General features: G+C 55.7%; 12 protein-coding genes across 12 annotated transcripts; 8 read left to right on the top strand and 4 right to left on the bottom strand.

Annotated features, from left to right (window-relative positions):
- Positions 1–75: 75 nt before the first annotated feature.
- Positions 76–627, top strand: BDY17DRAFT_251952 (Glyoxalase/Bleomycin resistance protein/Dihydroxybiphenyl dioxygenase; the record flags this gene model as incomplete). The annotated part of the gene is made up of 4 exons (XM_033731211.1): positions 76–161; positions 218–262; positions 311–473; positions 532–627. 4 exons carry the CDS (start codon positions 76–78, stop codon positions 625–627), a joined length of 390 nt encoding a protein of 129 aa, XP_033588787.1.
- BDY17DRAFT_298137 (aldehyde dehydrogenase domain-containing protein) lies at positions 530–2,794 on the bottom strand. The gene is made up of 6 exons (XM_033733696.1): positions 2,620–2,794; positions 2,269–2,567; positions 2,108–2,211; positions 2,028–2,054; positions 1,204–1,974; positions 530–1,139 (listed from the first exon to the last, which is right to left on the bottom strand). The coding sequence occupies exons 1-6, from the start codon at positions 2,656–2,658 to the stop codon at positions 913–915; spliced, it is 1,467 nt and encodes a 488-aa protein (XP_033588786.1). The 5' UTR covers positions 2,659–2,794; the 3' UTR covers positions 530–912.
- Positions 2,795–2,865: 71 nt separating this feature from the next.
- BDY17DRAFT_298134 (acyl-CoA dehydrogenase) lies at positions 2,866–4,868 on the top strand. The gene is made up of 3 exons (XM_033733695.1): positions 2,866–3,186; positions 3,237–4,279; positions 4,331–4,868. The coding sequence occupies exons 1-3, from the start codon at positions 3,154–3,156 to the stop codon at positions 4,785–4,787; spliced, it is 1,533 nt and encodes a 510-aa protein (XP_033588785.1). The 5' UTR covers positions 2,866–3,153; the 3' UTR covers positions 4,788–4,868.
- Positions 4,869–5,176: 308 nt separating this feature from the next.
- Positions 5,177–7,318, top strand: BDY17DRAFT_298132 (4-coumarate-CoA ligase). The gene is made up of 4 exons (XM_033733694.1): positions 5,177–5,368; positions 5,476–6,059; positions 6,119–7,040; positions 7,095–7,318. Exons 1-4 carry the CDS (start codon positions 5,299–5,301, stop codon positions 7,211–7,213), a joined length of 1,695 nt encoding a protein of 564 aa, XP_033588784.1. The 5' UTR covers positions 5,177–5,298; the 3' UTR covers positions 7,214–7,318.
- Positions 7,319–7,357: 39 nt separating this feature from the next.
- On the bottom strand, positions 7,358–9,211 carry BDY17DRAFT_298130 (uncharacterized protein; the record flags this gene model as incomplete). Its single annotated transcript, XM_033733693.1, has 1 exon — positions 7,358–9,211. One exon carries the CDS (start codon positions 9,209–9,211, stop codon positions 7,358–7,360), a length of 1,854 nt encoding a protein of 617 aa, XP_033588783.1.
- BDY17DRAFT_298129 (dienelactone hydrolase) lies at positions 9,212–10,402 on the bottom strand. Its single transcript, XM_033733692.1, has 3 exons — positions 10,025–10,402; positions 9,784–9,974; positions 9,212–9,736 (listed from the first exon to the last, which is right to left on the bottom strand). Exons 1-3 carry the CDS (start codon positions 10,249–10,251, stop codon positions 9,393–9,395), a joined length of 762 nt encoding a protein of 253 aa, XP_033588782.1. The 5' UTR covers positions 10,252–10,402; the 3' UTR covers positions 9,212–9,392.
- Positions 10,403–10,461: 59 nt separating this feature from the next.
- Positions 10,462–13,400, top strand: BDY17DRAFT_155147 (Vps53-like protein). The gene is made up of 2 exons (XM_033729663.1): positions 10,462–10,672; positions 10,727–13,400. The coding sequence occupies exons 1-2, from the start codon at positions 10,627–10,629 to the stop codon at positions 13,267–13,269; spliced, it is 2,589 nt and encodes an 862-aa protein (XP_033588781.1). The 5' UTR covers positions 10,462–10,626; the 3' UTR covers positions 13,270–13,400.
- A 1,178-nt stretch (positions 13,401–14,578) lies between these two features.
- BDY17DRAFT_251367 (flavin-containing amine oxidoreductase-domain containing protein) lies at positions 14,579–17,806 on the top strand (the record flags this gene model as incomplete). The annotated part of the gene is made up of 3 exons (XM_033731167.1): positions 14,579–16,513; positions 16,565–17,130; positions 17,257–17,806. 3 exons carry the CDS (start codon positions 14,579–14,581, stop codon positions 17,804–17,806), a joined length of 3,051 nt encoding a protein of 1,016 aa, XP_033588780.1.
- A 172-nt stretch (positions 17,807–17,978) lies between these two features.
- Positions 17,979–20,913, top strand: BDY17DRAFT_298121 (uncharacterized protein). The gene is made up of 4 exons (XM_033733691.1): positions 17,979–18,509; positions 18,562–18,705; positions 18,763–18,776; positions 18,834–20,913. The coding sequence occupies exons 1-4, from the start codon at positions 18,477–18,479 to the stop codon at positions 20,905–20,907; spliced, it is 2,265 nt and encodes a 754-aa protein (XP_033588779.1). The 5' UTR covers positions 17,979–18,476; the 3' UTR covers positions 20,908–20,913.
- Positions 20,914–21,640, bottom strand: BDY17DRAFT_298119 (Yos1-like protein). Its single transcript, XM_033733690.1, has 4 exons — positions 21,567–21,640; positions 21,449–21,508; positions 21,258–21,374; positions 20,914–21,202 (listed from the first exon to the last, which is right to left on the bottom strand). Exons 1-4 carry the CDS (start codon positions 21,604–21,606, stop codon positions 21,147–21,149), a joined length of 273 nt encoding a protein of 90 aa, XP_033588778.1. The 5' UTR covers positions 21,607–21,640; the 3' UTR covers positions 20,914–21,146.
- Positions 21,335–23,618, top strand: BDY17DRAFT_155164 (Alg9-like mannosyltransferase family-domain-containing protein). Its single transcript, XM_033729665.1, has 2 exons — positions 21,335–21,857; positions 21,909–23,618. The coding sequence occupies exons 1-2, from the start codon at positions 21,761–21,763 to the stop codon at positions 23,519–23,521; spliced, it is 1,710 nt and encodes a 569-aa protein (XP_033588777.1). The 5' UTR covers positions 21,335–21,760; the 3' UTR covers positions 23,522–23,618.
- Positions 23,619–23,715: 97 nt separating this feature from the next.
- On the top strand, positions 23,716–25,432 carry BDY17DRAFT_251607 (monooxygenase; the record flags this gene model as incomplete). Its single annotated transcript, XM_033731187.1, has 2 exons — positions 23,716–24,708; positions 24,755–25,432. The coding sequence occupies 2 exons, from the start codon at positions 23,716–23,718 to the stop codon at positions 25,430–25,432; spliced, it is 1,671 nt and encodes a 556-aa protein (XP_033588776.1).
- Between the last annotated feature and the right edge of the window lie 374 nt (positions 25,433–25,806).

The following is a 25,806-nucleotide window of genomic DNA, read 5'->3' as shown; positions in this document are numbered from 1 at the left end:
AGCAACGGTCTGATGGACATCAACACCACCATCCGCTGACCGTCTACAATCAACTCCACATCATCAGATCGTACAATGGCGAGTTTTGCCGTCAAAGCAATCGATCACGTGGTGCTCACGGTGAAGAGCATACCCAAAACAGTGGACTTTTATACCACTCGGTTGGTCTAATCACGGCAGTAATGCCCGATGAACATGCTGATATTCAAGACGACAGACTGGGAATGCGACATGAGGTCTTTACATCAAAGGGATCTGAAAGGTAGGCTATCTTTCCATCGTATAGTTTCATCCGCACTGACCGCGAAAGACACGCCCTCATCTTTGGCAGACAAAAGCTCAACCTACATCAATCCGGCGCGGAATTCGAGCCCAAGGCGGGCAAGGTACAACCCGGCAGTGAAGATCTCTGCTTCATCACCGATCACCCAGTGGACGAAGTGCTCAAGATCTGGCAGTCCGCTGGAATCGAGGTAAGCCCCCACTCGCTGCGGGCCCGGCACCGCGCACATCCTCTGACCACCGATGTAGATACTGGAAGGTGGAAAAGTAGTCGATCGCACCGGAGCGGCAGGTAAATTGCGCAGTGTGTACTGCCGCGACCCAGACGAGAATCTTATCGAGTGAGTGACCGGAGTCCTGTGCTTTCTGCCGACAAGGATTATCCTGACATCCCCATTCTCAGAGTTTCCAACTACGTCTGATCCAGACACGGTGCCACCTTGTACCGACTGAGGAAACGCAGGCGAAGGATGTAGAGGAACGCGGGTTGAACGAGACAGCTTCAGATATGGGAATGATGCATTCGATTAACTATACACTTCATGATGGGAGAGACACATGACGTATCTGGCTTCCCACACAGACACGCCGCGCACCCTGTCCAATGCGATCCTACCTAGTAACCACAGCTCACAACTTAGCAGGCAAAGGTGTCTTCATGTTGATGTGAATCGTCTTCGGCTGTAGGTATGCGTGCAGCCCGGCATAACCGCTTTCCCGACCCAGCCCAGAGTGTTTATACCCTCCAAACGGCGTTTGAGGGGACGTATTGAAGGCGGAGTTGATGCCTACCGTGCCAGCTTCGATTTCGTCTGCGACTCTCAACGCTCGGGCGATGTCGGATGTGTAGATGGTCGCTGGACACGTGGTCAGTCGCCAGGCTTTGGGGAAATGCGAGGGGGAGCGCAGGTCTCAACTTACAGCCCAAACCATATGTTGTGTCGTTTGCCAACTTGATCGCTTCCGCCTCATCCTTGAAAGTTGTCACGCTAATAACCGGACCAAAGATCTCCTCGGTATACACTTTGGATTTGAGGTCAGGGTTCAGGAAGACAGTAGGCTGCACGAAGGCACCCTTGTCGCCCTTGCGCTCGCCACCGACCAAGACTTGAACTCCTTCTTGCTGGGCGTCTCGGAGAAAGCCCATCACCCGTTCAAATTGCTTCTGGTCGGCCAGGGGGCCAAATGCGGTCTCTTTGAGCGACGGATCACCCATCATCTTCTCCGCATTTTGGAACGACTTCTTCACAGCTTCAATGTACTTCGGGGCGATTCCTTCTTGCACCAAAACCCGTGTACTCGCGAAACAGATCTGGCCGCTGTTCATCAGAAACGAGATGGACGTATGCTTGACCGCATTTTCGAGATGGGCATCGTCAAAGATCAGAGCAGGCGATTTCCCACCGAGTTCCAACGAAACATGCTTGAGATTGGACTTGGCTGCTGCCTCCATCACCTTCCTACCGGCTTGGGCAGAGCCAGTGAATGCGATTTTTTCGACGTCCATGTGGCTAGCTAAAACAGCTCCAGTTGGTCCGGCCCCGGTAAGGATGTTGATGACTCCAGGGGGGAAGCCAGCCTCATTTAGGAGATCTCCGTAGGCAGCTGCACTGAGGGGTGATTTTTCAGAGGTCTTGAGCACGAAGGTGTTCCCGGCGGCCATTGCGGGGGCCATTTTCCAAGCTGCCAGGACTGTGTGGAAGTGTTAGCGATGGCAGGGAGTGCGAGACTTCGGGGAATCTTACCATGGGTGCCATTCCACGCGCAAATGCCTGAAAACGTCAGCCCAAGATGCCAGCGGTCTGAGGAAGTTGAGAATACTAACCACCACAGACGCCGAGCGGCTCGTACTTCACAATCTTGTATGTGCCATCTTCGTCCGGGGGAAATGACTGTCCAGCTATCTTGCCGGCGAATCCAGCGTAGAAGCTGGCCATGACAAAGTCAGTATATCTGGTCAATCAATTTGCGCAAGCAGTACCGCACCGCCATAGAGCTGCTGGACCCCTAATCATCCCCTTCGCCATACTAATCGGCTGTCCCATTGCAACGGACTCCAGCTTTGCGAGTTTGTCGATGTTCTTCTCCAGTAGATCGGCGAACTTCAGCATAATGGCCGCGCGCCTATGTCCCGCCATCCGACTCCACTTGGGGAAAGCGGCCTTTGCGGCAGCGACTGCATCGTTGACATCTTTCTCGCTGGCTACATGGACTTGATCGGTGACCAGAGAATCGTCGTTGGGATTGTAGATGGACAACGTCTCGCCACTGCTCGACTTCCGGTACTGGAAGATGGGCGGTAAGCAAGCAGTCTCACGTCATTGCCGGCTGTCTTACCTTGCCATTGATGAACAGTTCCGCTTTGATATCAGACATGGTTGCAAAGATGCGACGGACGCTTGCAGATATAGAACGTTGGGTATTGGATGTCCGAGTGAAGCTGTACGATTAACGTCTTGGTTGGATACAGCCGGCATGAGGTCGGCTTCGGCCACTCGGGGCGGGGAAAGTTTATTGCGGACAGTCACGTGACTGTATGACTACTTCGCGAGCGGGCCAAGTTGGCGGACTCCATTTATTACAACGACCGTCTGGGCACGGCAGCTCACTCCGACGACAACCGCTGATCGAACACTGCTCCTTTTGGCCGCATTACCTGGCAGATCCGTGGCAACGTAGATAGGTACTTTAGGCAGGTACCTCGTTCTCAAATCGCTTCCCCGTACAACCTCGGCAATCTCGCCATTTCGACGCGTCGCTCCATGCGATCCGTGACCTGCATCGCCGGAGTGGGGTAGAAGGGAGACCAAAGCTCTGGACTGTATACGCTCATATCGGACAACCACATTCGCACGACGTGCAAGACCCAAGATGGCGCCTTTGACGAGGGAGGAAGTCGCCAAGGTAATCACATGTGTTCGCAAGCAGGACATCCACATTCTGACCGCTGAGAGCACACCTCCGACGAAGGCCTCTGGACGATTGTCGATCATAAGGTCTACGATGTATCCGACTTCCAAGATGCACATCCCGGTGGCTCCGTTGTCTTGCGGCAATTCGCTGGCAAAGATGCAACTCAAGCATTCTACAACCTTCATCGGCATGAAGTGCTCGAACAGTACTCGAAGTTGTGCGTGGGAACGATAGAGGGAGAGACGCCGGAAGTGATTGATCCCCAAGTTGGAGATTTGAGCTCGGTGCCTTACGGGGAAGCACTGTGGCTCACTCCGCAATTCACTTCACCGTACTACAACTCGGCCCATCGCTCACTCCGAAAGGCGATGAGGACGTTTGTGGAGACTCACATCAAGCCGGAGGCCCAAGAAAAGGAAGAAAGTGGCGAATATATTAGCCAAGAGCTCATCGACAAGATGGCGGAAGCGAACATTCTTGCAATGCGCATGGGACCCGGGAAACACCTCCACAATCGGAAGCTGTTGGACGGGGCAATCGATGGGAAAGATTTCGACTTCTTCTCCGACCTCATCATCAACCAAGAGCTCGTCCGGGCCAATGCGCGAGGATTTCAAGACGGCAACATGGCTGGGATGTCGATTTCACTCTCGGTCATCATCCAATGGGCCAACGATGAGGAACTGAAGAAGCGCGTTACGGAGGAGGTATTTTCTGGTCAGAAGAAAATCTGTCTCGCGGTTACAGAGGCCTTTGCCGGATCGGACGTGGCTGGAATTCAGACCACTGCCAAGCTCAGTGACGATGGCTCGCACTATATCGTGAACGGGACGAAGAAGTGGATATCTAACGCTGTTTGGTCGGATTACTTTGTGACGGGATGCAGGACTGACGGAGGCTTCTCGGTGTTGTTGGTGGAGAAGCAGGAGGGAGTCAATACTCGTACCATTCGCACCTCCTACTCCGCTGCCGCCGCGACGAGTTTCATCGAATTCGACAACGTCAAGGTGCCGGCGAAGAATCTCCTTGGAAAGGAAAAGCAAGGCTTCACCGTGATCATGAGCAATTTCAATCACGAGAGATGGTAAGTCGAAGTCGAGCATGATTCGAGGATCTTGCTGATTTTGAGCAACAGGATGATTGTTTGCTGGGTGTGTCAATGGAACCGCACTGTCCTCGAGGAGTGCCTGAAATGGACGAACCAGAGGATGGTCTTTGGGAAGCCGCTGGTGTCGCAGCCCGTCATCCGACAAAAACTTGCCCGGATGATTACTCTCGTGGAGTCGGCGCAGGCCTGGCTGGAACAGATTACATATCAGATGAACCATATGAGTTACCAGGATCAAGCGAAACACCTGAGCGGCCCTATTGCTCTGCTCAAGACGTATTCAACACGATGCTCACAGGAGATTGCGGACGACGCGACGAACATGTTTGGCGGCCGAGGCTTGACAGCGACGGGGATGGGCAAGGTCATTGAGCATTTTCAGAGAGTATACAAGTTTGATGCCATTCTTGGAGGTGCGGAAGAGGTCATGAATGATCTCGGTGTGAGACAGGCGATGAGGTTCATGCCGAACTCGAAGCTGTGAGATGGCGGATGTATATCGCTGGGGCGTTTCATTGGGACGGTCTATATATCCACCGGGTACTTGTTGTATCGTTCCTTCACTGCTCACACTCTTGATTGACCCCAACGCGCATAGTCAAACAGTTTGAGAGGCTACTGCATCGAGGTGGGTGGCATCAATGGCGGAGGGGTTGTTGAGAGGCAGCATGCGCCTCGTGCTGAGGAATAAGAGCGCAATCATGGCCTACGGACTGGAGAGAGAAGAATCAGCACCAACCCGTCCCTCCAATGCCCGGCTAAACGACCAGACGACGCACAAGCCCACGCGCGATTGATTAGCCGGGGATCATTCGGGCCGCTGGCCGCCTCCGCATGATGCGGGGTTCGGCATCATGCTCCCCAGCCCTCCTCGTCCACCACGGCTGCGCTGTAGAAAGGTACCCATCTGGCAACCAGTCGATCCGACAATACCATCTGCACTTATCCAGATCTGCGAGGACATACAGCTAGATTCAGATTGGGGCTCGGGCGCAATGAAGGTCTACAAATCCCCGGCGAAAGACATCAACCTTCCCGAGCTTGATGTCTTGACCTTTTTGTTTGGTAAGTCGTTGGACTCGCGGTGTAGCATATGAGCTGCGACGGGGCGAACATTATCATCGCTGCATCTTCTTGTGATGATTGTGCTCTGTGCCTAACCACTCAATCAGAATCCAAATCGGTACTGGCGAAGGAGGACACCGTGCTCCATGTCGAGGCCGCAAACCCAAAGAACAGCATCACCAAGGCAGAAGCCCGTGAGTTGACGAAGCATATGAGCCATGTGCTCCGAACCAAGTATGGAATCGGAGCAAATGGACCTAGCAAGGACATTGTCCTCTGCGTCGTCAACGGAAATCCGATGGACCCGCTGCTGTTTTACTCCACTCTGGGTGCCGGAGGGATCTGGAGCGGCGCATCTACAGCTTTTACCGTACCCGAGCTGGTACGGCAGATCAAGGATGCTGATGCGAAGTTGTTGATGTGTACCGCGGAATACGAAGAGAACATGGTGGCGGCGGCAAAGCAGTGTGGCATTCCCCTTGACCGCATACTTCGGGTTGATCCAAGCACTCCCAAGGACTGGAAGCTCATCAACCTGAAGGATGGGAAAAACGTTCTTGATCCCGTCAATGGCGGAAAGCTGGAGTGGCAGCGACTGACAACCAAGGAAGAATGCCACAAAACTACCGGCTGCCTGCTCTACTCTTCCGGAACGACCGGCCTGCCCAAAGGTGTCAGGCTGTCACACTGGGTGAGTGTTTTTCAGGCTCAATGCGTCGATACTTGGGACTGCCTGCTAACGCCACGTAGAACCTGATGGCGTGCAATCCCATCTGCATGTCGGTCGCCGACAACTATCGAGCACGCTGCAAGCAAGAAGGGCGAGAATTCGTCTGGAATGTCATTGCGCATCTGCCCATGGCCCATATTGCGGGCATTGCATGGTACTCCATGAACCCGTTCTTCATGGGAGGGACTTGTTATTGGATGCCAAAGTATGATTTTGACGGCTTCATCGAAAATAACCGGAAATATCGCACCACCATCGTCATGACTGTCCCCCCGATCTGGTTGCAGATTGCGAAAAGCCCCAAAGTCACGGATCACTTTGATAGCGTCGAGGCGGCGGCGACTGGCGCGGCACCAATGGGCATGGAACTGGCAAAAGACGTACAGAAGAAGATTGGAAAGGGTAAGGTCCGGCCCGCGCAGTGCTGGGGCACGACGGAGACTACAGGTTCGATGACGGGAAACAATTTTGGAGAGCTGGACGAGACGTTCAGCGTCGGCAGTATCTTTCCAAACCTCCAACTCCGGCTGGTAGATGATAACGATCAGGATGTGAAAGAGGGGGAGCCCGGGGAGCTCCTGGTCAAAGGGCCTGTCGTGTTTCAAGAATATCACAATAGGCCAGAAGCGACACGAGATGCATTCTTGGATGGATGGTACCGTACGGGCGATGTTGGCATCTTCAAGGATGGCCTGAACTACATTGTCGATCGGAAGAAGGAACTCATCAAATACAAAGGCCTGCAGGTCGCGCCCGCGGAGCTGGAGGATACTCTTCTCGCTCATCCCGAGGTGGCTGACGCGGCGGTCATTGGCGTGCAGGATGAAGCTGCGGGTGAGGTTCCACGAGGGTATGTGGTGAGGGCGGCGAATTCCAAAGTCACCGAAAAGGAGATTCAGGAGTTTTTCAAGAAGAACCTGGCGCAACACAAGCAATTGCGTGGTATGTATCCCCTACTCATCTGGTCTGAACCATATGCTTACCATGCATACTCAGGGGGTGTGGTATTCATAAACGAGATCCCAAAGAGTCCGTCTGGCAAGATTCTGCGCAAGAATATCAGGCAGTGGGTTGCAGACGAACAGGCGGCGGGACGGTCCAAGGCGAGACTTTGAAGGACAGCAGGCGGGGGCTAATAGGAGAATGCGAGGCCGAGTTGACAAGGCTTACGCTCACGTTCGATCGTCGTATATCATGCGCTCGTAGAAAGACAACGTCGAAATCCTCTGTATCGTTCTATCTCTGTATTGTGTGTTCGGCTAGGTCGTTCTCTTGATTCCGAGATCCCCACTGATGATATCAGCGGCCTTTTCAGCTACGGCGAAGACGGTGGTGAGGATGTTTCCACGTGGGATAATCGGCATAATGCTCGCATCAACCACGCGCACATTCCTCGTACCATAGACTCGCAGTCGGTCATCCACAACACCACCGATTTGCTCGGGCATCATACTACAAGTTCCGCAAGGGTGGTAATTCGTCGTCGCATACTCTTTGATAAACTCTTTTGCCTGCTCAATAGAGATGTCGGTGAACTTGATCGGAACCTGTGCACCATCCGCCTTAATGGCATCAGCAAAAGGTTGCGTCTGGGTGAGCTTGACGAGAGTCTGGATGTGTCGCGCGTGCACCTCGAGGTCGAGCGGATGAGTGTAGTACCCAGGATCGATCCGCGGCTTCGCAGCAGCGTCGCTGGAAGCAATGTGGCAACTACCCTGCGAGAAGGGGTGGGAAAGCATGGCGAGAAAGGTGAAGAAATTGCCTTGCGTCGAGTCGGTGCCAGCCGGTCGTCGAGCGAAGAAAGCTGTCGCGCTGGCTTCGAATGGCGAGAGGATCATTTGCTTGATGAAGGCGTTTCGTTTTTGCTGGAACTCAGGCAGTGTTCTGTCGTTCAGATGCTCGTCCAGGATGTTGGAGAGCTCCTGCTTCTCAGCCGAAGACATGAAATGATGCAAAGGCATGTAAGCAAAGGTGTAACATGCTCGATCAACCCATGGACCCTTGCTGTCACTCTCGTATAGCTTTTGGGCATCCGAAGGCGGTAGAGGATCGCGCGACCCGATGGAATCGGCCACTTCGAAGGAAAGGCCTGGTCGGATGTGGTCCTGGAGATTCTCGCCAACATTGGGGTTGTCGTAGACTGTGGCAATCCCATGCCGTTGCAAAGACGTTGAGTCACCGATTCCGGAGAGTTCGAGAATCTGGGGCGTTGCAAATGCGCCAGCTGCAAGTAAGATTTCTTTACGGGCCGCGGCGTAGCAAGAGATGCCATCTTTGATGTACGCGACTCCTGTAGCCAATGCGTCATTTCCACTCGAGGTGTCAAAGGTGATGTTCTGGACGAGTGCACCAGTGACGAGTTTCAAGTTCGGCCGGCCTCGCACGGGTTCATAGTAGGCGAGCCCAGCATGACTCCTTTCGCGCTTGTCGATTGATATGTGGTTGGTGGTGATGTGCCCACCGATCGCCGCGCCGTCGAGAGGATCGCTCGTGTTTTCCAATCCGAGAGATTTGAAGGCCTGCAACCATAGCCTTTGCGCCTGTGAGACGGTGAAGGGATACGACGCTTGAATTGGTCCGTTGGTCCCCTCGCCGCTGATGACCGGTCTCAGCTCCCTCTTCACAATGTCGGGAGCAGGACAAACGGTCTGGAACTTGCGAAAATAATCCTTCGTGCCCTCCCAGTCCCATCCTTTGTTACCCAAGTCTGCCCAAACATCCATGCCCGCTCTCGATGGATAGATGAGAGCGAACGAGTTGATCACGCTGCTACCTCCCAGCACTTTCCCCCGAGGCTGTTTCATGCGCCGGCCATTGATGCCATGCTGCGGCTCTGAAACATACTGCCAGTCAAACTCCGGATTGTCGACGAGTTGCCCGGGCACGGGCGTGGCCACTCTTTTGTCATCGTTTCTGTCTTGACCTGCTTCAAGGATGAGGACAGAGATGCTGGGGTCTTCGCTCAGCCGATTTGCAAGAACACAGCCAGCGGTGCCCGCCCCCACGATGACAATGTCGTACTCCTCCGCCATCTCGCCAGTCTGCAGTGAATGCAAGCGTAAGTGTGCAAAAGTGGGAGCTCGTTCAGCCTCACTTGAAGATGAGCTCACCATTAGTGCTAACGTCGGTTCGATTGACCGTTTTTGAGCTCCGATCACGTAGGGCTTGGTTTAACACGAGCGTACTGGACATAGCCCCGCGAATCAACATCACGAGCATGAACAATCCCAGGCTCCTCTCACACCTCGCATTCTATATAGTATCTTGATGGGGCTTTACAAATATCGATTCTCCTCAAACATCATGAAGCCATTCCGCAAAGAACCCGACGGCCGCATTTTTGGCCCGCGTCATGGCGCGACGTTCGCCTGGCTTGTTTGGATCTCCTCGAACGAGAGCGCCATGCTGCATGCCGGCGAAGTGATGGTAGTCAAAGACCAAGTCTCCTCGAGCCTGCATGACCTGCCAGAAATGATTCTTGAGTTCTGGCGTGAATGCCGCGTCATGTTCTGGAGCAAGCAACTGAACAGGAACGTCGACCGTGTCAATGTCCTCCTTGGTCAGAAGACTCGGATGCCCGGTGATGATGCAGTCGACCAAGTTGTTGCCTTTTGCCCCCAGTTGAAAGACTGCCCATCCTTGGTCTTGTCAGTGACGTTTTGTGAGGGTTGGAGATGTTCCCTACCGCCCCAGCAAAACCCAATCGCCCCCACCTTCTTGTACTCCGAACGAAGCTTCTTTGCGCTCGCAAAGATCTCTGGCTGTCGGATTTGGCGGCTGTTTCTCTCCACCATACCCCAAACGTCGATGCCGTTCGAAGCCCACTCTTCCGGTTCCAGTTCGAGGACTCGTTTATCGATTTCTTCGCCGTTCAAGCTGGGGATGGTCAGCGTCAGTGGAAGCGGCCAATCGTGACAGCAACTGACAAGTCCGGCAAGAACACCGTGGCATCAATCTCTTTCGCAAAATGGTCTGCCAGTAATCTGGCATTTCCAAAGCTCCAACCTACAAGGTCGTGTACGAAGAGAATGGCGACATCTGGATTGGTACCCGTCTTGTATGCCTGGTTGGAGGAGGTTGGAAACGGAACGACTTCGCCATCAGGCTGGCCATCCCATTCGAAGCCGTTGAAGCAGCAGCGTGATGCGGACATTGTGAGGTGGTGTAGAACGGAATGGGATTGAAAGGGAGAGCAGCGGAGAATATGTATTGCTCTGGATCCTTTACATCCTCGTTTGTTGTATCTTTAATGTATTTCGGAGAGCAGGCACCCATTGCTGAGGTGTTGCGCTCGGCAGCTTGAGCCGAACTGCTCACGTAATACTTCATCTTCATGTTCCAGTGCACTCCTTCCCGCGCGTCACACAACTTTGCCCACCCATCGCGCCGACACGTGCCTGGAAATGATGGTTCGAGGACGATGAGATACCTAGAGTATCGGCTGGAAGATCTCTGAGCGAACCCTCCCGATTTCTGTACAGCACCACCGGTTCAATCCTCTTGATGATCATCTCCCTGGATCGCATCGATGCCGCAAGCCAATGGCTCAGCGACGGCCTCCTCTCTAGACTCTGGTAAGACTGCTCGAACCCCTACACCAAGCTGCCTACCTGCTGACTGACCCCCAGCCGACTATGACCCCATCGAACACCTCAACGCCATCTTCTCCACCCCCTCTTCCCTCGCCTTCGTTCCCGATGTCTCGTCCTCCCTTGAGCGCTACCAGCGCGACTTGGACGTCGACATCTCCGCCCTCATCACCACCCAAACCACTTCCGATGCCGATAGTGTACGGCGGATTCAAGATGCCAAAGCCGAACTTGCAGAGCTGTTTGCCAAGATTGACAATGTGCGCGAGAGAGCTTTACAAACCGAGCGCACCATCATGGAGATGACGGCGGACATCAAGAAGCTGGACAGCACCAAGAAGAACCTCACCCTGTCCATGACTGCGTTGAAGCGGCTACAGATGCTCACCACCGCCTACGAACAACTTCGTGCCCTCATCCAGACCAAACAATATCGCGAATGTGCCCAACTGTTGCAGGTGGTGATCCAGCTGATGGAGCACTTCAAGCGCTATCGAAGCATCGATCAGATTGCCGCACTGAGCAAGAGCGTGGCCGATCTTCAGAGAGAGCTTCTGGAGCAGGTCTGCGAGGATTTTGAGGTCACCTTTGCAAGAGCAGAGGTGCAGCAAAAGAGGACGATGCTGGCCGAAGCATGTCAGGTCATGGATGCGCTCGGGGATCATGCCCGCACACGCTTGACCACCTGGTATTGTAACACACAGCTACGAGAGTATCGACAGGTCTTCCGGGGCAACGACGAAGCTGGCTCGCTCGACAACATCTCCCGACGATATTCGTGGTTCAATCGCATGCTCAAGACTTACGATAGCGAGCACGCCACACTCTTCCCACCCCACTGGCGCGTTAATGAAATGCTCGCCAATGCATTTTGCGAAAACACAAGAGACGACTACCGAGGGATCTTGCAGCGTTCCATGCGAAGAGCGGACGGCCAGCCACCGGATGTTGAGCTATTGCTCTCCTGTCTGCAAGAGACCTTGGACTTTGAGCATAGCCTGGAGAAGAGATTTGCGGCTGGAGAGTCGAGATCTTCCATAGACACCGTCAACTCCTCCGACAACGACAAGCGCCAGGGCTTCAGCCAGGCGATTTCCGAAGCTTTCGAGCCGTACCTTAGCATCTGGGTGGAGTCGCAAGACAAGCAGCTCTCGACATTGATCCCCAAGTACCGCCAACAGCCAATTCGCAATCCCGAGGAAGAATTCCACCCCCAACTCGTCATCCCCTCCTCCACCGAGCTCTTCCACCACTACCGTGTCACGCTTGCACAGTGTGCCAAATTGTCCACTGGCGGCAGATTGCTGGAGCTGTCGCAGACATTCGGCAGATACCTGGACCGGTATTCTCAGCAAGTTCTTGCATATCATCTCTCTGACAAGACCGGTGGCGCATCGGTGGAGGATGCCGTCATCATTTTGAACACCGCCGACTACTGCTATCAGACCACAAATCAGCTAGAAGAGAAGATTAAAGCCCGTATCGATGAGGATTTGCGGCCAAAAGTGGATTTGTCCACACAAGCCGATGCTTTCATCGGCGTTGCATCCACCGCCTTGCGTTCGCTGGTGACCAAGACTGAGGTTGATTGTGCCGCGGCATGGCGCGAGATGCGGAACGTACCCTGGGGAAAGATGGATAGCGTGGGAGATCAGAGCACATACGTCTCGTATCTGCTGCAGCGCATCCACGATCGCAGCAAGGAGATCCTCAAATATCTGCAAAAGCCGCAGTACTCCCGAGCATACTGCGACAATGTCGTCGACAGCGTGACGAACGCTTACCTGAACAACATTGTTGCCGTGAAGCCGGTGTCGGAGACGGGAGCGGAACAGATGCTGTTGGATTTCTATGTGCTGAAGAAGGGACTCGCCGAGCTTGCAACAATCAATGCGGACCCAGGCACGGCTCCCAATGCTGCATTTGTCAAGCGCGTGAACCAAAGCACAGCAAAGCTCGATCCCGTGCTCAAAACCCTACAAGTGCGATCTTCACCCGCAGAAGGGCTGGTGCAAGCATACCTCATCCACATTCGTGATCAGAGTGAGACGAACTTCCGCAAGATTCTCGAGCTCAAGGGGATCGTGAAGAAGGACCAAGCTCACCTTGTGGAGCTGTTCAATGCTCACAAGGCCTCACCGACTAATGAGGGCTTGCAGGCCAGTAACCCGCTCATCGCTGGACTGAATCTCACGGCTCCGCAATCGTCCACATCGATGAGTGGGCTCGCAGCTCTGAAGGATAGTGCGGTGATCCCCGCTGCGCCGTCACTGCCTTCGCGGTTTGACCCGTCGAATTTCGGCACGGCAATCATGAATGCCGCCAGAGATGCCGGCGATCGATTTGGTAGTCCGGGATTGGTGGCGGGCAGTGGTGCAAATACCACGACTGTGGCGAGTCGCGCTACGTCTCCGCCTGTGGGCGAAGGGGTGGTGACGGGGGGTGCGGAAGGCGGGGCTGAGAAGGCGTCGATGAATGAGAACTGGCAGAAGTTTGGCAAGTTTTTCCGCCGAGAGGGCTCGACGACGTTTGGCGGATTCGGGGGCTTTGGAAAGAAGGAGGACGGTGGGGAGAAGAAGTAGTCTGGCATCCACACTGTCAATCTCTGCCATTGTCGAATCATCTTCCACCTTTATTCAATGGGCGGGTTCGTCAGCAAAAACCTCCCTGGAGCGGCCTTTCCGGCAGAAAGGCCAATCTCATCGTCGAACTCATGTACATCATCTCGTGCTATCCCAATTCTGACAGCATTTGCTCTCCCCATTCGGCAATGCCATATCGTGAGGAGAGTCTGAGTTTTACTCGCACCCTCGAATCGGAAAGTTCTAGACCATGGCGTGTATATGTCTACATATGGTGCGAGACACTTCGTTCTGACGGGGAGGAATCCGCCGCGATCAGACTTGCGGGGTAGAGGAAATGTGCGCGATCTGCGAGAGGACAATGAAGCGAGAAAGGGTGGGATGGAGTGTATGTGCTACTTTCCAGCGAGCCTCCAGGTGGGCACTGTTCGACAGAGACATATTTGGTCGCAGAGTGGAGGGAAGTGTCGCACTCTGATGATCCTCTCGAGTGGACGATGGAGTGCATGGCGGTAGCATGACCAACCCTCAGCCATCCGTCTCAGTGCCTCCTCTTTCTTGCCTTCTCTTGAATGGTGGATGATGCGCTATAGCCGTCCTCACACGCTAATCGAAGGGTCTGCCGCGGGCTGAGTGGGCGCCAAAAGACGGTGGTGTTGTTGGAAGGGATGGGATGAAGTCGGGTACAAAGTCACGCCTTTGCCGAAACGGGGCAGAAGTGGAGCCGCCGGTGCAGGCGCAGGAAGGAGCGAGCGAGCGAGCAGAGCAGGAGGGATTTTGCATGGCATGATCACCATCTCTCAGCATCTCCCCCTCCAATCACCACCCTCGTCGCCGATGAAGCTGCAAAGAAGACACCGTCCTTGACTTCCACCGCGGCGAGCCCCGATTTCCCCCGTCTCGACATCACCCTATCCCCCAGCGGGCGCTCGGCTTATTGCGATGACCAAGCTCCGCCCGTCCAGCACTCCCCAATGATATGAGCAAAGCCTCCAGAAAAGACGCAGACAATGGGCCCCGCTCACTCCTTGCATACAATGCAATGACCAAAAACACATTGGGCTCTCCAATGGCGCAGGAGGTCGACGTTGCCCGGCGTGCCGAGCTGGCTACTCGCGATATCTCCACCCTGCTACAACCCCACCACGGTGAAGAAGATGATTCCAGCCAGTCCTCCTCCGGCACAGATCCCTTCGACCAAAGCACCGCCAGCTCTGCCTCTCACAAACACTCATGGACGGTGGGCATTGGGGGTCATTGGCGGCGAGATGGCTCGCTCGAGTCCGCCACCAGCACCGACATCTCCTCCATGAGTCCTGCCGTTTACGCCTCTGACAGATCTCGCAATCAATCTCTGCCCCACCAGACTACTCCATCGAAGAAGCGATTGTCGGACGGAACGATCAAGCCAACCACCATTCGACTCCACTCCATTTCCGCTCGGCCTCCCCAAGCACCCTCCGCCCCTCCAACCCAGCATCCCACCCTCCCTCCCACAACTCCGCAAGATCCTCCCAAAAAGCGGCGAGGACGACCACCGAAAGTGAAACCAGCCGGGAGTGCTGACGTGACGCCGAAAGCTGCGCAACCCTCGATCGTCTCCAAGCCAGTCACCGAAATCCGACCACGTTCGTCCATTCCATATAGACTGCCTGCCAACGTCTTTGCCGGACAATGTATCGACGCCGCTTACGCAGCCCGGCTGAATCCATACGCACTGCATCCCAGTGAGCATGCCCTGCTGCTGCACCTGCTGATGAAGCAGGAAATCACCGTCTACCTCAACATCCGCAACGCCATCCTGCGCTTGTGGCACCAAAACCCGCTGTGCAGCATCACGGCAGAGGAAGCCGCTGGCTGTGCGAAAGAAGCTCGCTTTTTCGGCCTGGCCGACGTCGCATACAAATGGCTCGTCCGACATGGTTACATCAACTTTGGCTGCGTTCGAGTCCCACGCGCGGCAACAGTCAACCCCCGAGCGAGAAGGAATACCCGTCCCAAAACGGTGGTGGTGATTGGAGCGGGCGTGTCCGGTCTGACGACGGCACGCCAACTTGAAGGGCTGTTCATACAAGAGTCTACCAAGTGGACCGATGCAGGCGAGCAGCCTCCAAGAGTCATTGTGCTGGAAGGAAGGAGTCGGATCGGCGGGAGAGTGTACTCCAAGCCACTTCGAGACCAAACGTCGATATCGCTGCCCGACAATTTAAGGTGCACGGCGGAGATGGGAGCGATGATCGTCACAGGATTCGAGCACGGCAACCCTCTCGACCCCGTTATTCGCGGCCAGCTGGGTCTGCGGTATCACTTGATGAAAGATGCGCTTACAATTTACGACGTGGACGGCAAGCCGATTGATGAGAAAAGAGACATGTTGAACACCGATCTATACACCGACATCTCCGATCGTGCCGGTGACTTTCGGGCCACGCCGCAAGCCGTCGAGACGCTGAAGGGAGACGAAGACCTGATCAATCGATGTCGCGACCCTGCACCCGACGGCCTGGAGCATTTCCAGCTGGAGCCTCTCGACGCAGTTGGCAATATAAGGCAGCAAAAGCCGGCGACGAGGCGAGGCAGACGACGAAACGCGCCGCCAGGGACAGAGAAGCTGACGGGTAGGACGCAAGTTGTAGAAGGGAGTAGTGCGACACAGTCAGCAGCAAGAGCAGCGCGATCGATGGGATGGGAGCTCAAAGAGGGTGTTGCCAAGAACCAGTCCGTCTCCCTTCGGGGCATCGCATCGGCGTCGGCCCATCCATCACTGGGGTCGGTCATGGACGACGCAATCCGGCAGTATCAAGACCTGGTCCAACTCACTCCCCAAGACATGCGGCTTCTCAACTGGCATCACGCCAACCTGGAATACGCAAACGCCGCTCCCATCACCTCCCTCAGCTTGAGCGGTCACGATCAGGACACTGGTAACGAATTCGAAGGCGCCCACTCCGAGATCATCGGCGGATATAACCAGCTGCCTCGCGGACTCATGAACTTGCCGTCCAAGCTCGACGTCCGCGTTGACCGCGTCATTGACAGCATTCACTACAACCAGGATGCCTTTAGCGAGAGCGATTACTCTACCAAAGTCGTCTGTACTGATGGGGAGGTGATTGAAGCGGACGAGGTCGTCCTCACGGTGCCTTTGGGTGTGTTGAAGTCGGATATGATTGACTTTGACCCTCCGTTGCCGGCTTGGAAGCGAGGTGCGATTGACCGGATGGGATTTGGCTTGCTGAATAAGGTGGGTTTTGAGGGGTCTTGTGGTGAGAATGAACTAATGGATTTCAACCAGGTTGTCCTCCTCTACGACGAAGCATTCTGGGACGATGAACGTGACATGTTTGGCCTACTGAATGAAGCCAACGATGCTGGCAGCCTCGATCCGAAAGACTACGAGAAGAGAAGGGGGCAGTTCTATCTGATATGGAATGCATCCAAGACATCCGGCAAACCGATGCTCGTGGCGCTGATGGCGGGTCACGCGGCGCATGAGACGGAGAAGACCGACACCGGGCAGCTGCTTGCGGAGATTACGAAGCGGCTTCACAGCATCTACCCCACGGAGAAAGCGCTTAATCCGCGGGAGGTGATTGTGACGAGATGGAGGCGGGACCCATTCAGCCGCGGCACGTATTCGTACGTTGCGCCCGAGACTCTGCCGGGGGATTACGATCTTATGGCGCAGTCGGTGGGTAATCTTCATTTCGCCGGCGAAGCTACATGTGGTACGCATCCGGCGACGGTCCATGGGGCCTTCTTGTCGGGACTGAGGGTTGCGGCGGAGGTGGTGGATGCCATGGCCGGGCCGATCATTCTGCCTACACCACTTGTTGGTCCGGCGCCGGTGAAGCAGGAGATGTTGCCGCGCTTTCCTTTGATGGCCGCAGCTCCTTCAAGACGGAATACGACAACGCAAGACCCTGGACAAGCGATCAAAATCGAGCCGGTAGCGCCGTCGCTGACCGCACCTCCAATGTTGGCCAGCGGTCCGCCCAAGCAAAGCGTATGTGCAGGCGATTCCAGCTTTTGGGTGCAACCGACGTCGGCAGTGCAAGATACGAATCCAGAAGCGACCATCATGGCAGCCATCTTTGCTGAACTCGGCGAGCGGCCCGTCAAGCCTAGCAGGCCTGGCGTCAATCCTTTTCTCCTCTACGCCAAGGACAAATGGGAGGAATGCAAGGCTTATCTGGCGCAGACTAAACCGGCCAAGGCAAAACCATCGGCGGGTGGCAGGGAGGACGTGCGTGCTACTCTGGGACGGTGGTGGAAGGGACTGAGTGAGGATGAGAAGGGGCCGTATCTGGTGCAGAGTCAGGTTGCGCAGGAGCTGGCGGATCATGGACGACGGGAGTGGGGAGAAAAGGTGGCGAAGTGGGATGCGGAGGCTGCGAGGATTCGGGAGGAGTACAGACGAGGCCTGTCTACTGCAGCAGTGATGCCTCCCGCGGAGCCGACGCAGCTGGAGGCGGGGCTTGGGGTGAGCAAGCGAAAGACGAATGTGAGCAACTGTGTGGTGTTGGATCATGTATAGGTGAGTAGGTAGTGTTGATGGCTTGGTCGAAGAAGACGCTGTCGCGGCTCAAGTCTCATCATGTACATTGCCGTACTTGTACTCACGTGGAGGCACGTGGGGTTGTCCCCACTTTTCCGCGTCTTCCCCTCTGTCGGGCTGTCTTTTGAATCGCCGGCCGACGGAGTGCTCACCCTCTGCCTGCTCCGTTGTCTTGGCCTGTGTGTATCTTTCCCTCTTCGAGGATTCGCGAGTGACAGTACCTTATGCACTTCTGCCGCCCTCCTGACTGATGTAACTTCAAGCCCGCAGTCCAGCAAGCCTCCCGCTCCTCCACCTCCCCACCGACCAACGTTACGTTACCTTGCCCTTTTTCCCCTACCGCCTGTGCCGCATTTCCCACCCCTCGACTATTCTTACCCCTTCTGGGGATAAACTACCTCCACCTCCCCTCTTCCCGTGTCTACTCCATTCTTACGTCTCTTCGTCCATTCTGCGACAACCGGCATGCTCTTCGCCTTCGCCCCTGCCCTCTACCATCGTGTACCCAGATGATGTCCCCCCAATGACACGAGACGTCGCCTCCGCCGAGTCTCACCTACCATCTCTACGCCGACTGCCTCGCGCCAGGTGCCCGTGTCCAGCAGAGCCCTTGTGAGCGGGTGGCGCGCGCCGCCACGCCTCCGGCGCCATGTCTTTCTTGAGCAAATTCAAAGGAGGAGCAGTATGTCTCCCTCCTCCGCCGATGCGACTCCGCGGCTAATCCTCCTCCACAGAGCACATCTACCCCAGCGAATGCCTCGAGCGCAGGAAAGAAAGACCCACACACCACCCCCGCGACTCCCTTGGAGAAGCACCTCCGAGACGTCGCCGGCCCCCTGCGAACGGATGGCAGTGACAAGTTTTTTGGCTTCGAAAATGTGCGTCCATCCCGGCTCCCACCCGTCTGCATTGTGTTACTAATTCGAGTCCGACAGTACGGGTCTACATGGTACGCATCTTGCGTCCTGGATTGCTAATCGGCATCTCCCCGCTGACCCCTCGACAGCTACAGCAACTCCATCGTACAATGCCTCTACTACTCTGCCCCCTTTCGATCACACGTCATCAACTTCCCTCCGAGCGAATACCTCCCCAAGCCGCCGTCCGCAAACGATCGTCCCGTCGCCCCTCGATCCACCAGCGCCATCCCATGGCCCAACCTCACCTCACCCGCGCGCAAAGTGCCGCCCGTGCCAGGGACTCCAGCCGCAGCAGGCCAAAAGGAAGAGACAAAGGACTCGCCCGAGTATCGGAAGAGAATGGCGTTGCAAGCCGGGCCGGTCTTGGACATGATTCATGATAATTCCAACCGCTACGGCATGGAGGAGTCGCTCTTTACCGGGCTGAAGGACATTTTCGAGGCCATCCTGACAAACTCGTCGCGCATGGGCGTGGTGAGTCCCCACAAATTCCTCGAGATTCTCCGACGGGAGAATGAGATGTTTCGCTCGGCAATGCACCAAGACGCACACGAGTTCTTGAACCTCCTCCTTAATGAAGTGGTGGAGAATGTGGAGGCTTTCTCCAAACAGCATCCCCCCATCAACGGAGTGGCTCACGCGAATGGCGCGCCAGTGGAGAATGGGTTGGCGAGGAAAGAGACGGCGACGAATGGGATTGACACAAGATGGGTTCATGATCTGTTCGAAGGGCTCCTCACCTCGGAGACTCGTTGTCTTACGTGCGAGAACACGTCGCAACGGGACGAGCCCTTTCTCGACCTCTCTGTCGATCTGGCCGCGCACACCTCTGTGACTTCGTGCCTGCGCAAGTTCTCCGCAGAGGAGATGCTGTGCGAGCGCAACAAGTTTCACTGCGACAATTGCGGTGGCTTGCAGGAAGCGGAGAAGCGCATGAAGATCAAGCGCCTCCCGCGCGTGCTGGCCTTGCATCTGAAACGCTTCAAATACACCGAGGACCTGCAGCGGTTGCAGAAGCTCTTCCATCGCGTGGTGTATCCCTTTTACCTCCGCCTGTTCAACACGTCTGATGACGCCGAGGATCCGGATCGATTGTACGAGTTATATGCCGTGGTTGTACATATTGGCGGCGGCCCATACCATGGCCACTACGTGAGCATCATCAAGACGCAGGATCGCGGGTGGTTGTTGTTTGACGACGAGCTGGTGGAACCCGTGGACAAGAGCTATGTGCTGAACTTTTTCGGCGGCGAGCCGATTCCAGGCTTGCAGGATGCGAAGCAGCTGGCATGCGCTTACGTTTTGTTTTATCAAGAGACGACGCTGGAGGCGATGCTGAAAGAGCAGGAGATGGAGGGGCAGAAGCCGGTGCCGACAAGGACATCGGAGGGCGAGGTGGCCAAGGATGTTGGACTGAATAATCTGCGGAATGGAGTCACTGCTCATCCTCCGGCCGTTGCGACGCCAATCATACCCGACGAGACGGATGGGCTTGAAAGCCTGGCGCACGCAGTTACGATGCCCAGTGTCGCTGCGCCAGCTGTGCAAGCGCCCCTCGAGCCGACGCAGACGACACCTGCGGAGGGTCTTGCTGCTACCAACAAGTCGTGGAAGGAACGCCGGCTGGAAGCGAAAGAGAAGAAGGCGGCGGCAAAGGCGGCGGAGAAGGAGCTGGACGAAAAGCGAAAAGAGGCTTCAGCAAAACGTGTCGAGGCGTGGAAGAAGGCGGATGCCGAGTTGAAGTCGGCGATTGAGGCCAGCAAGATGTCGGCTGTTGATGAGGCGTCGAAGCGAGGGGACGAGGTTCCCAAAGGACTTGCGGAGAACACGGCACCACCAGGAGGCGGGTTGAGTCGCTTCCGGACCACCAGTCTGAACCTCAAGAACAAACCAAAGTTTCTCAGCGGGAAGGACAGAGGGCCGGCGAGCATGGAGAAACTCCCGTCGGTGCGGCAGGAAGTGGGGGGGCAGCAGGCGGTTGATGGTAATGGTGTTGCGGACGCAGGGGAGCTGAGTCCTGCCACGACGCCAGAGATGAAGAGCCCGCCGGTGACGACTCCAATGTCTCCCGATTCTGCGAGGAGTCCAATGTCACCCGACTCCGCATCGAAACGATATCGATTCAGCATCAGGAAGAAGGAGTCGCAGGGTGTTACATGAGGTGGAATGCATGTTGATTCGAACGTGTCTGTCTATAGCATCTTGTCTTTTTTTCATAGCGTGCGCTGATGAATGGATGATGAGCGTGTTGCTGCCTTCGTACGTCTTCTTGGGACGTGATACGGCGTCCTCGTGGCCTCGACGCTGAGGCGGGTGGGATGATGCTGGGCTCCATCTCGCAGGCCATCCTGGAAGCAACTGCTCTTGTACCGTGTCCGCTGCAATGTATTCCTCCTCTTTCACCCAAATGTAATGGCCCAGATGATGATGAGTAGGTTGACGAAAATTAGCGGTACTGGGTGAGGTCCGTGAGCATCAATCTTGCAATTGGTGGGTGCAGCAGCTCTCACCTCTCATCAGCGTGCGCACCGAGTTGATCAGATTAATCATCTTCGCCTTGACGCTCGCACTGTCTTGCGATGAGCCACCAAAGCCCGCCGGTTCATTTTGTGTACTGCCCCAGCCGACTGTTTGAAATGAGGTGTGGTTAGTGTTGCTGAGAGCAGAGGGAGTGGGAGCTCTGTGAAAGCGTGCAACGTACTTCGTGCGAGGAAGCGGTCTTCGGAGAGTATGGCGATGGCGTTGACGAGGAGGACGGAGACTGGTGGGGGAGATTGGTTAGACGTGGTGGGAGACGAGAGGATGGGTCGTAAACTTGCCTTGGAAAAGCCCGCCGAAGCTGGGAATGAGCGTGGCCATCTTCCGGGTTGTGTGCGGGTAGATGTCAGGGAGGGATGTGAAGTTGTTCAAGGTTGGTTGCGGCTGCGTGGCTTGACAACCCTAATGACATAACCCTAGTCTACCACCGTCCATCCCGATTGTCATTGCAATCAAGACAAAGCATGGCACGAACATGTCCCTCGCCCAGTTCAACCGTTGGAGAGCTTTGCAACTGAGACTCGCTGAAAGGATCGAGAGGAGGACGGGGCGCGAGATGGGCGGCATGTTGGGTCAGTACCGTGAGCACAACTTGATGATCAAATCGCTGACTGGAGTCAAAGATCGAGGACTCGACTTGCTCGTCCCATCCATCGTTCTACTCCATCTCTTTGCTTCGCCCTACACCAAAGTCGAGGAGTCGTTCAATGTCCAAGCCACATACGATCTCGTCCATTATGGCCTCCCCTTGCGCAACTCGTCTTCTGTTCTGGCCGACCACTTCGACCACTCTACCTTTCCCGGCTCCGTTCCTCGCACATTCACTGGCGCAGCGATATTGGCAGGCTTGTCGACGCCATTTCGGTACCTCTGTTCCTCGCCAGATCAAATGCAACTGGTCGTTCGTGCCGTCCTCGGCCTCGCCAATGCCACCGCTCTCTGGTCTCTGAAGCACGCAGTCAACACCGCATATGGGCAAGCTGCGGGGCGATGGTTCACGATTCTCCTCATCGGCCAATTCCACACCATGTACTACGCTTCTCGACCCCTGCCGAACATGTTCGCCTTTGTCCTCACCACTGTCGCCCAACGGAACTTGATCCTCGTCAAATCCGTCACTTCTCGTACTCGGAAGGGTGCTCGTCGAAGGCAATGGACGATATATCTGCTGACCTTTGCCGGGGTGGTCTTTCGCTCGGAAGTCGCCCTGATTCTCGCCGCGGAGGTGGGCTACCTTCTCTTGCACCAGCGCGTTTCTTTGACCAGAGAGATCATCCCTGCCGGCCTCAAAGGCGCAATCATCGGCCTCCTGACAACCGTCTCCCTCGACTCATTCCTCTGGCAGCGTTTCCCGCTGTGGCCGGAGTGGGTGGCATTCTACTACAACACTATCCTGGGCAAATCCTCCGAATGGGGCACCAGTCCGTTTCACTTCTACTTCCTCAATGCTCTGCCGCGACTGCTGTTGAATCCTGTCGTCTACATGCTCTGCATTCCCTTTGCCTTGCAGTCCAAGGTGCTGCAGCGGACGAGTCGCGACATCCTCGGCCCACACGTGCTCTTCATCGCCGTGTTCAGTCTTCTTCCGCACAAGGAAGCTCGATTCATCATCTACAGCATCCCTGCTTTCACCGCGGTGGCTTCGGCTGCCGCGGGCTGGCTCTGGACTCGGCGGGCAAAATCATCGTTACACCACGCTGCGGTCTGGCTCTTGGCTGCGTCTTGTCTTGGGTCGTGCGTCGTCAGCCTTGCCTCGTTGTACATCTCCAGCCTGAACTACCCAGGCGGAGAGGCTCTGCATCGACTGCATCAACTCGCCTCAGCGGATCACAACGTGACCGTACACTTGGGCAATTTGGCATGTCAGACGGGCGTCACTCGTTTCCAACAGCTGCACCCGCAATGGACTTACGACAAGACGGAGAATGAGACGGAATTTTTGCATCCACTTTTCTGGCAGCAATTCGACTATGTCTTGGCCGAGCAGCCCGAGCAAGTGATTGGGAGTTGGAGGCCGATTGACGTTATCGGAGGGTATGGCGGGATAAGTTGGAGGCCCGGCACGGACGACGATCTCCTTCCCCTACCGTCTGCATACGCTACACTCTTCCGCGGGCCGAAACGAGCATATACCACAGCTGCATCCTTCCTTCGGCATACCTTCACCAAAGGATACTGGCCCGCGGTACGCATGACGCCAAAAATCTATATCCTCGACCGTGCACCAATCATGTGAGTCGCGTATAGCCTGGGCATAGCCGTGGGAACCCTGTAGATCGCAATTGCGAAACCCCGCAGTTGGCGGGGAGCACTTATTCTGGGGTTGCGGATTGGCGGGGTGGCTGCATATATATGTAACCGAGGAGCTCTCTACATCTCTCAACTCCTTCCCTCCCGTTTGACCGCAGAGTCGCACTGAGCATCATCAACATGTCGCAACAAACCGAATTCGACGCCATTGTGGTGGGAGCCGGCTTCGGCGGCATCTACCAGCTCTACTCGCTGCTGAAGCTGGGCCTGTCTGTCCGAGCGATTGACGCCGCCAGCGATGTGGGCGGCACCTGGTACTGGAACCGCTATCCCGGCGCAATGTCGGACACAAACTCCTTCATCTACCGCTACTCGTGGGACAAGGAAGACCTCCTCGAGTATCCGTGGCCCGAGCATTACGTGAAGCAGCCCGAGGTGCTCAAGTACCTCCAACACGTCGTCGAGAAACACGACTTGCGCAAATACTTTCTCTTCAACACCGAGATGAGGAGTGCGGACTTTGACGAGGACAAGAATGTCTGGAAGATCAAGACCAAGGACGGCACGATCTACACCGCCCGTTACGTCGTCACCGCGCTGGGGCTACTGTCGAAGAGGAACTTTCCCGACTACCCCGGCGTGCATTCCTTCAAGGGGGAGATGCACCATACCGGCGCCTTCCCCCGAGAGTATGACTTTCGAAACAAGCGTGTCGGCGTGATTGGGAGTGGATCGACGGGAGTTCAAGTCATCACGGCGCTTGGAAAGCCGGGCCAGGTGAAGCAGCTGACTTCCTTCCAACGCAGCCCGCAGTACTCTGTGCCGTCCGGCGACGGGCCGGTCAGCAAGGAAGAGAGGGAGAAGTTCAACCAAGGGTACAAAGACGGTTCAGTGTACGACCAAGTCTTCAACTCGCTCGTTGCCTTTGGATTCGACGAAAGCACGATCCCCACCTTTAGCGTTTCGGAGGAGGAGCGCCAACGCATCTACCAGGAGAACTGGGACAAGGGCAACGGCTTCAGGTTCATGTTTGGCACCTTCTGCGACATCACCTACGACCGCGCTGCCAACGACGCCGCTTGCAACTTCATCAAGAGCAAGATCAAGGAGACTGTCAAGGATCCGGAGAAGGCGAGGAAGCTGCTGCCCGATGAGCCTTATGCGAGGAGACCGGTATGTATGGTCTGCTTTGTCTCGTGACTTGCGCTGACTGCTGCAGCTCTGCGACGGCGGCTACTACCAAACGTTCAACAACGACCACGTCGACGTCGTCCACCTCAAGGAAACCCCCATCACCGAATTCAACGAAAACGGCATTCGCACCTCCGACGGCAAGCAGCACGACCTCGACGTCATCATCCTGGCCACCGGCTTCGACGCAATGGACGCCAACTACATGCGTGTCAGCATCAAGGGCCGCAACCGCGAGTCGCTGCAGGACCACTGGGACAAGAAGAACGGACCGTCGACGTACATTGGCATGGCCGTGCCCGACTTCCCCAACTGGTTCATGATCACCGGGCCCATGGGCGCGTTTGCGAACCTGCCGCCCGTGATTGACACGCAGGTCGAATGGATCACCGACGCGATCAAGGCACAGATGGAGCGCGACAACGAGAAGAGCGTCGGAGCGGGCGGGACGGCCGAGGGTAAAAAGACCATCGAGGCCAGCCAGGCCGCCGAGGACGGCTGGCTGGAGGGATGCTACAAGCTCGCGGCAGGCACGCTCTTCACCGAGGCCAACTCCTGGATCTTTGGCACCAACATCCCCGGCAAGCGCTACGCCAAAGCCCTGACCTTTTTCTTCGGAGGCCTCAAGACGTACCGCCAGATCATCGACAAGGAGGCGCAGGATGGATACCCCGGGTTCGAGAATCGTGCGCCTCTCGCGGCTTGATGCTTCGAATACATGTCCCGGCTGAGCTGCAGCGCGGGCGTCCAATCTTCCAGCATTCCAGGACACAGGCCGTATTCAACGCCAATCTGCTCTGCATGTTAGACCAGCCATATTATACTCACTCTCCCACACTTATCGTCTCCGCCACTTTCTCCCGCAAGTAGTCTCCACTACTGTCGCCAACTTGTCCGCGATTGCCCGCTACTTTGCGAGCGGCCTCACCATTCTACAGCCTTTTCGCAATCCATCGACGGGCCCCAAACTTTCTCCCTTGTCACTTATGCTCTTGCGCATGGCGCTGTATTGCAAGTCTCTGTCGAGGCGTTCGTTATGATTTCTTCAAAATGAAAATCTTCAAAATGAAGGCCTTCAAA

This window comes from Neohortaea acidophila, assembly GCF_010093505.1.
Source record: "Neohortaea acidophila strain CBS 113389 unplaced genomic scaffold BDY17scaffold_6, whole genome shotgun sequence".
NCBI classification, from domain to species: Eukaryota; Fungi; Ascomycota; class Dothideomycetes; order Mycosphaerellales; family Teratosphaeriaceae; genus Neohortaea; species Neohortaea acidophila.
The sequence above is the reverse complement of the archived record's forward strand: the minus strand, read 5'-3'. Positions and strand labels throughout refer to the sequence as shown.

Coding starts and splice junctions, on each gene's coding strand:
- BDY17DRAFT_298137 (XM_033733696.1), bottom strand. CDS start 2,658: ATGTCTGATATCAAAGCGGAACTGTTCATCAATGGCAAG. Junction 2,055..2,107: donor GCCGCTCGGCGTCTGTGGTG/GTTAGTATTCTC, acceptor TGACGTTTTCAG/GCATTTGCGCGTGGAATGGC. Junction 1,975..2,027: donor CGCGTGGAATGGCACCCATG/GTAAGATTCCCC, acceptor ACTTCCACACAG/TCCTGGCAGCTTGGAAAATG.
- BDY17DRAFT_298134 (XM_033733695.1), top strand. CDS start 3,154: ATGGCGCCTTTGACGAGGGAGGAAGTCGCCAAG. Junction 3,187..3,236: donor CGAGGGAGGAAGTCGCCAAG/GTAATCACATGT, acceptor GACCGCTGAGAG/CACACCTCCGACGAAGGCCT. Junction 4,280..4,330: donor AATTTCAATCACGAGAGATG/GTAAGTCGAAGT, acceptor TTTGAGCAACAG/GATGATTGTTTGCTGGGTGT.
- BDY17DRAFT_298132 (XM_033733694.1), top strand. CDS start 5,299: ATGAAGGTCTACAAATCCCCGGCGAAAGACATCAACCTTCCCGAGCTT. Junction 5,369..5,475: donor TGTCTTGACCTTTTTGTTTG/GTAAGTCGTTGG, acceptor CCACTCAATCAG/AATCCAAATCGGTACTGGCG. Junction 7,041..7,094: donor GCAACACAAGCAATTGCGTG/GTATGTATCCCC, acceptor ATGCATACTCAG/GGGGTGTGGTATTCATAAAC.
- BDY17DRAFT_298129 (XM_033733692.1), bottom strand. CDS start 10,251: ATGTCCGCATCACGCTGCTGCTTCAACGGCTTCGAATGGGATGGCCAG. Junction 9,975..10,024: donor ACGGTGTTCTTGCCGGACTT/GTCAGTTGCTGT, acceptor GACCATCCCCAG/CTTGAACGGCGAAGAAATCG. Junction 9,737..9,783: donor GATTGGGTTTTGCTGGGGCG/GTAGGGAACATC, acceptor GACAAGACCAAG/GATGGGCAGTCTTTCAACTG.
- BDY17DRAFT_155147 (XM_033729663.1), top strand. CDS start 10,627: ATGCCGCAAGCCAATGGCTCAGCGACGGCCTCCTCTCTAGACTCTG. Junction 10,673..10,726: donor GGCCTCCTCTCTAGACTCTG/GTAAGACTGCTC, acceptor ACTGACCCCCAG/CCGACTATGACCCCATCGAA.
- BDY17DRAFT_298121 (XM_033733691.1), top strand. CDS start 18,477: ATGTCTTTCTTGAGCAAATTCAAAGGAGGAGCA. Junction 18,510..18,561: donor GCAAATTCAAAGGAGGAGCA/GTATGTCTCCCT, acceptor CCTCCTCCACAG/AGCACATCTACCCCAGCGAA.
- BDY17DRAFT_298119 (XM_033733690.1), bottom strand. CDS start 21,606: ATGGCCACGCTCATTCCCAGCTTCGGCGGGCTTTTCCAAG. Junction 21,509..21,566: donor CTTCGGCGGGCTTTTCCAAG/GCAAGTTTACGA, acceptor CTCCCCCACCAG/TCTCCGTCCTCCTCGTCAAC. Junction 21,375..21,448: donor AGACCGCTTCCTCGCACGAA/GTACGTTGCACG, acceptor CATTTCAAACAG/TCGGCTGGGGCAGTACACAA.
- BDY17DRAFT_155164 (XM_033729665.1), top strand. CDS start 21,761: ATGTCCCTCGCCCAGTTCAACCGTTGGAGAGCTTTGCAACTGAGACTC. Junction 21,858..21,908: donor CGAGATGGGCGGCATGTTGG/GTCAGTACCGTG, acceptor CTGGAGTCAAAG/ATCGAGGACTCGACTTGCTC.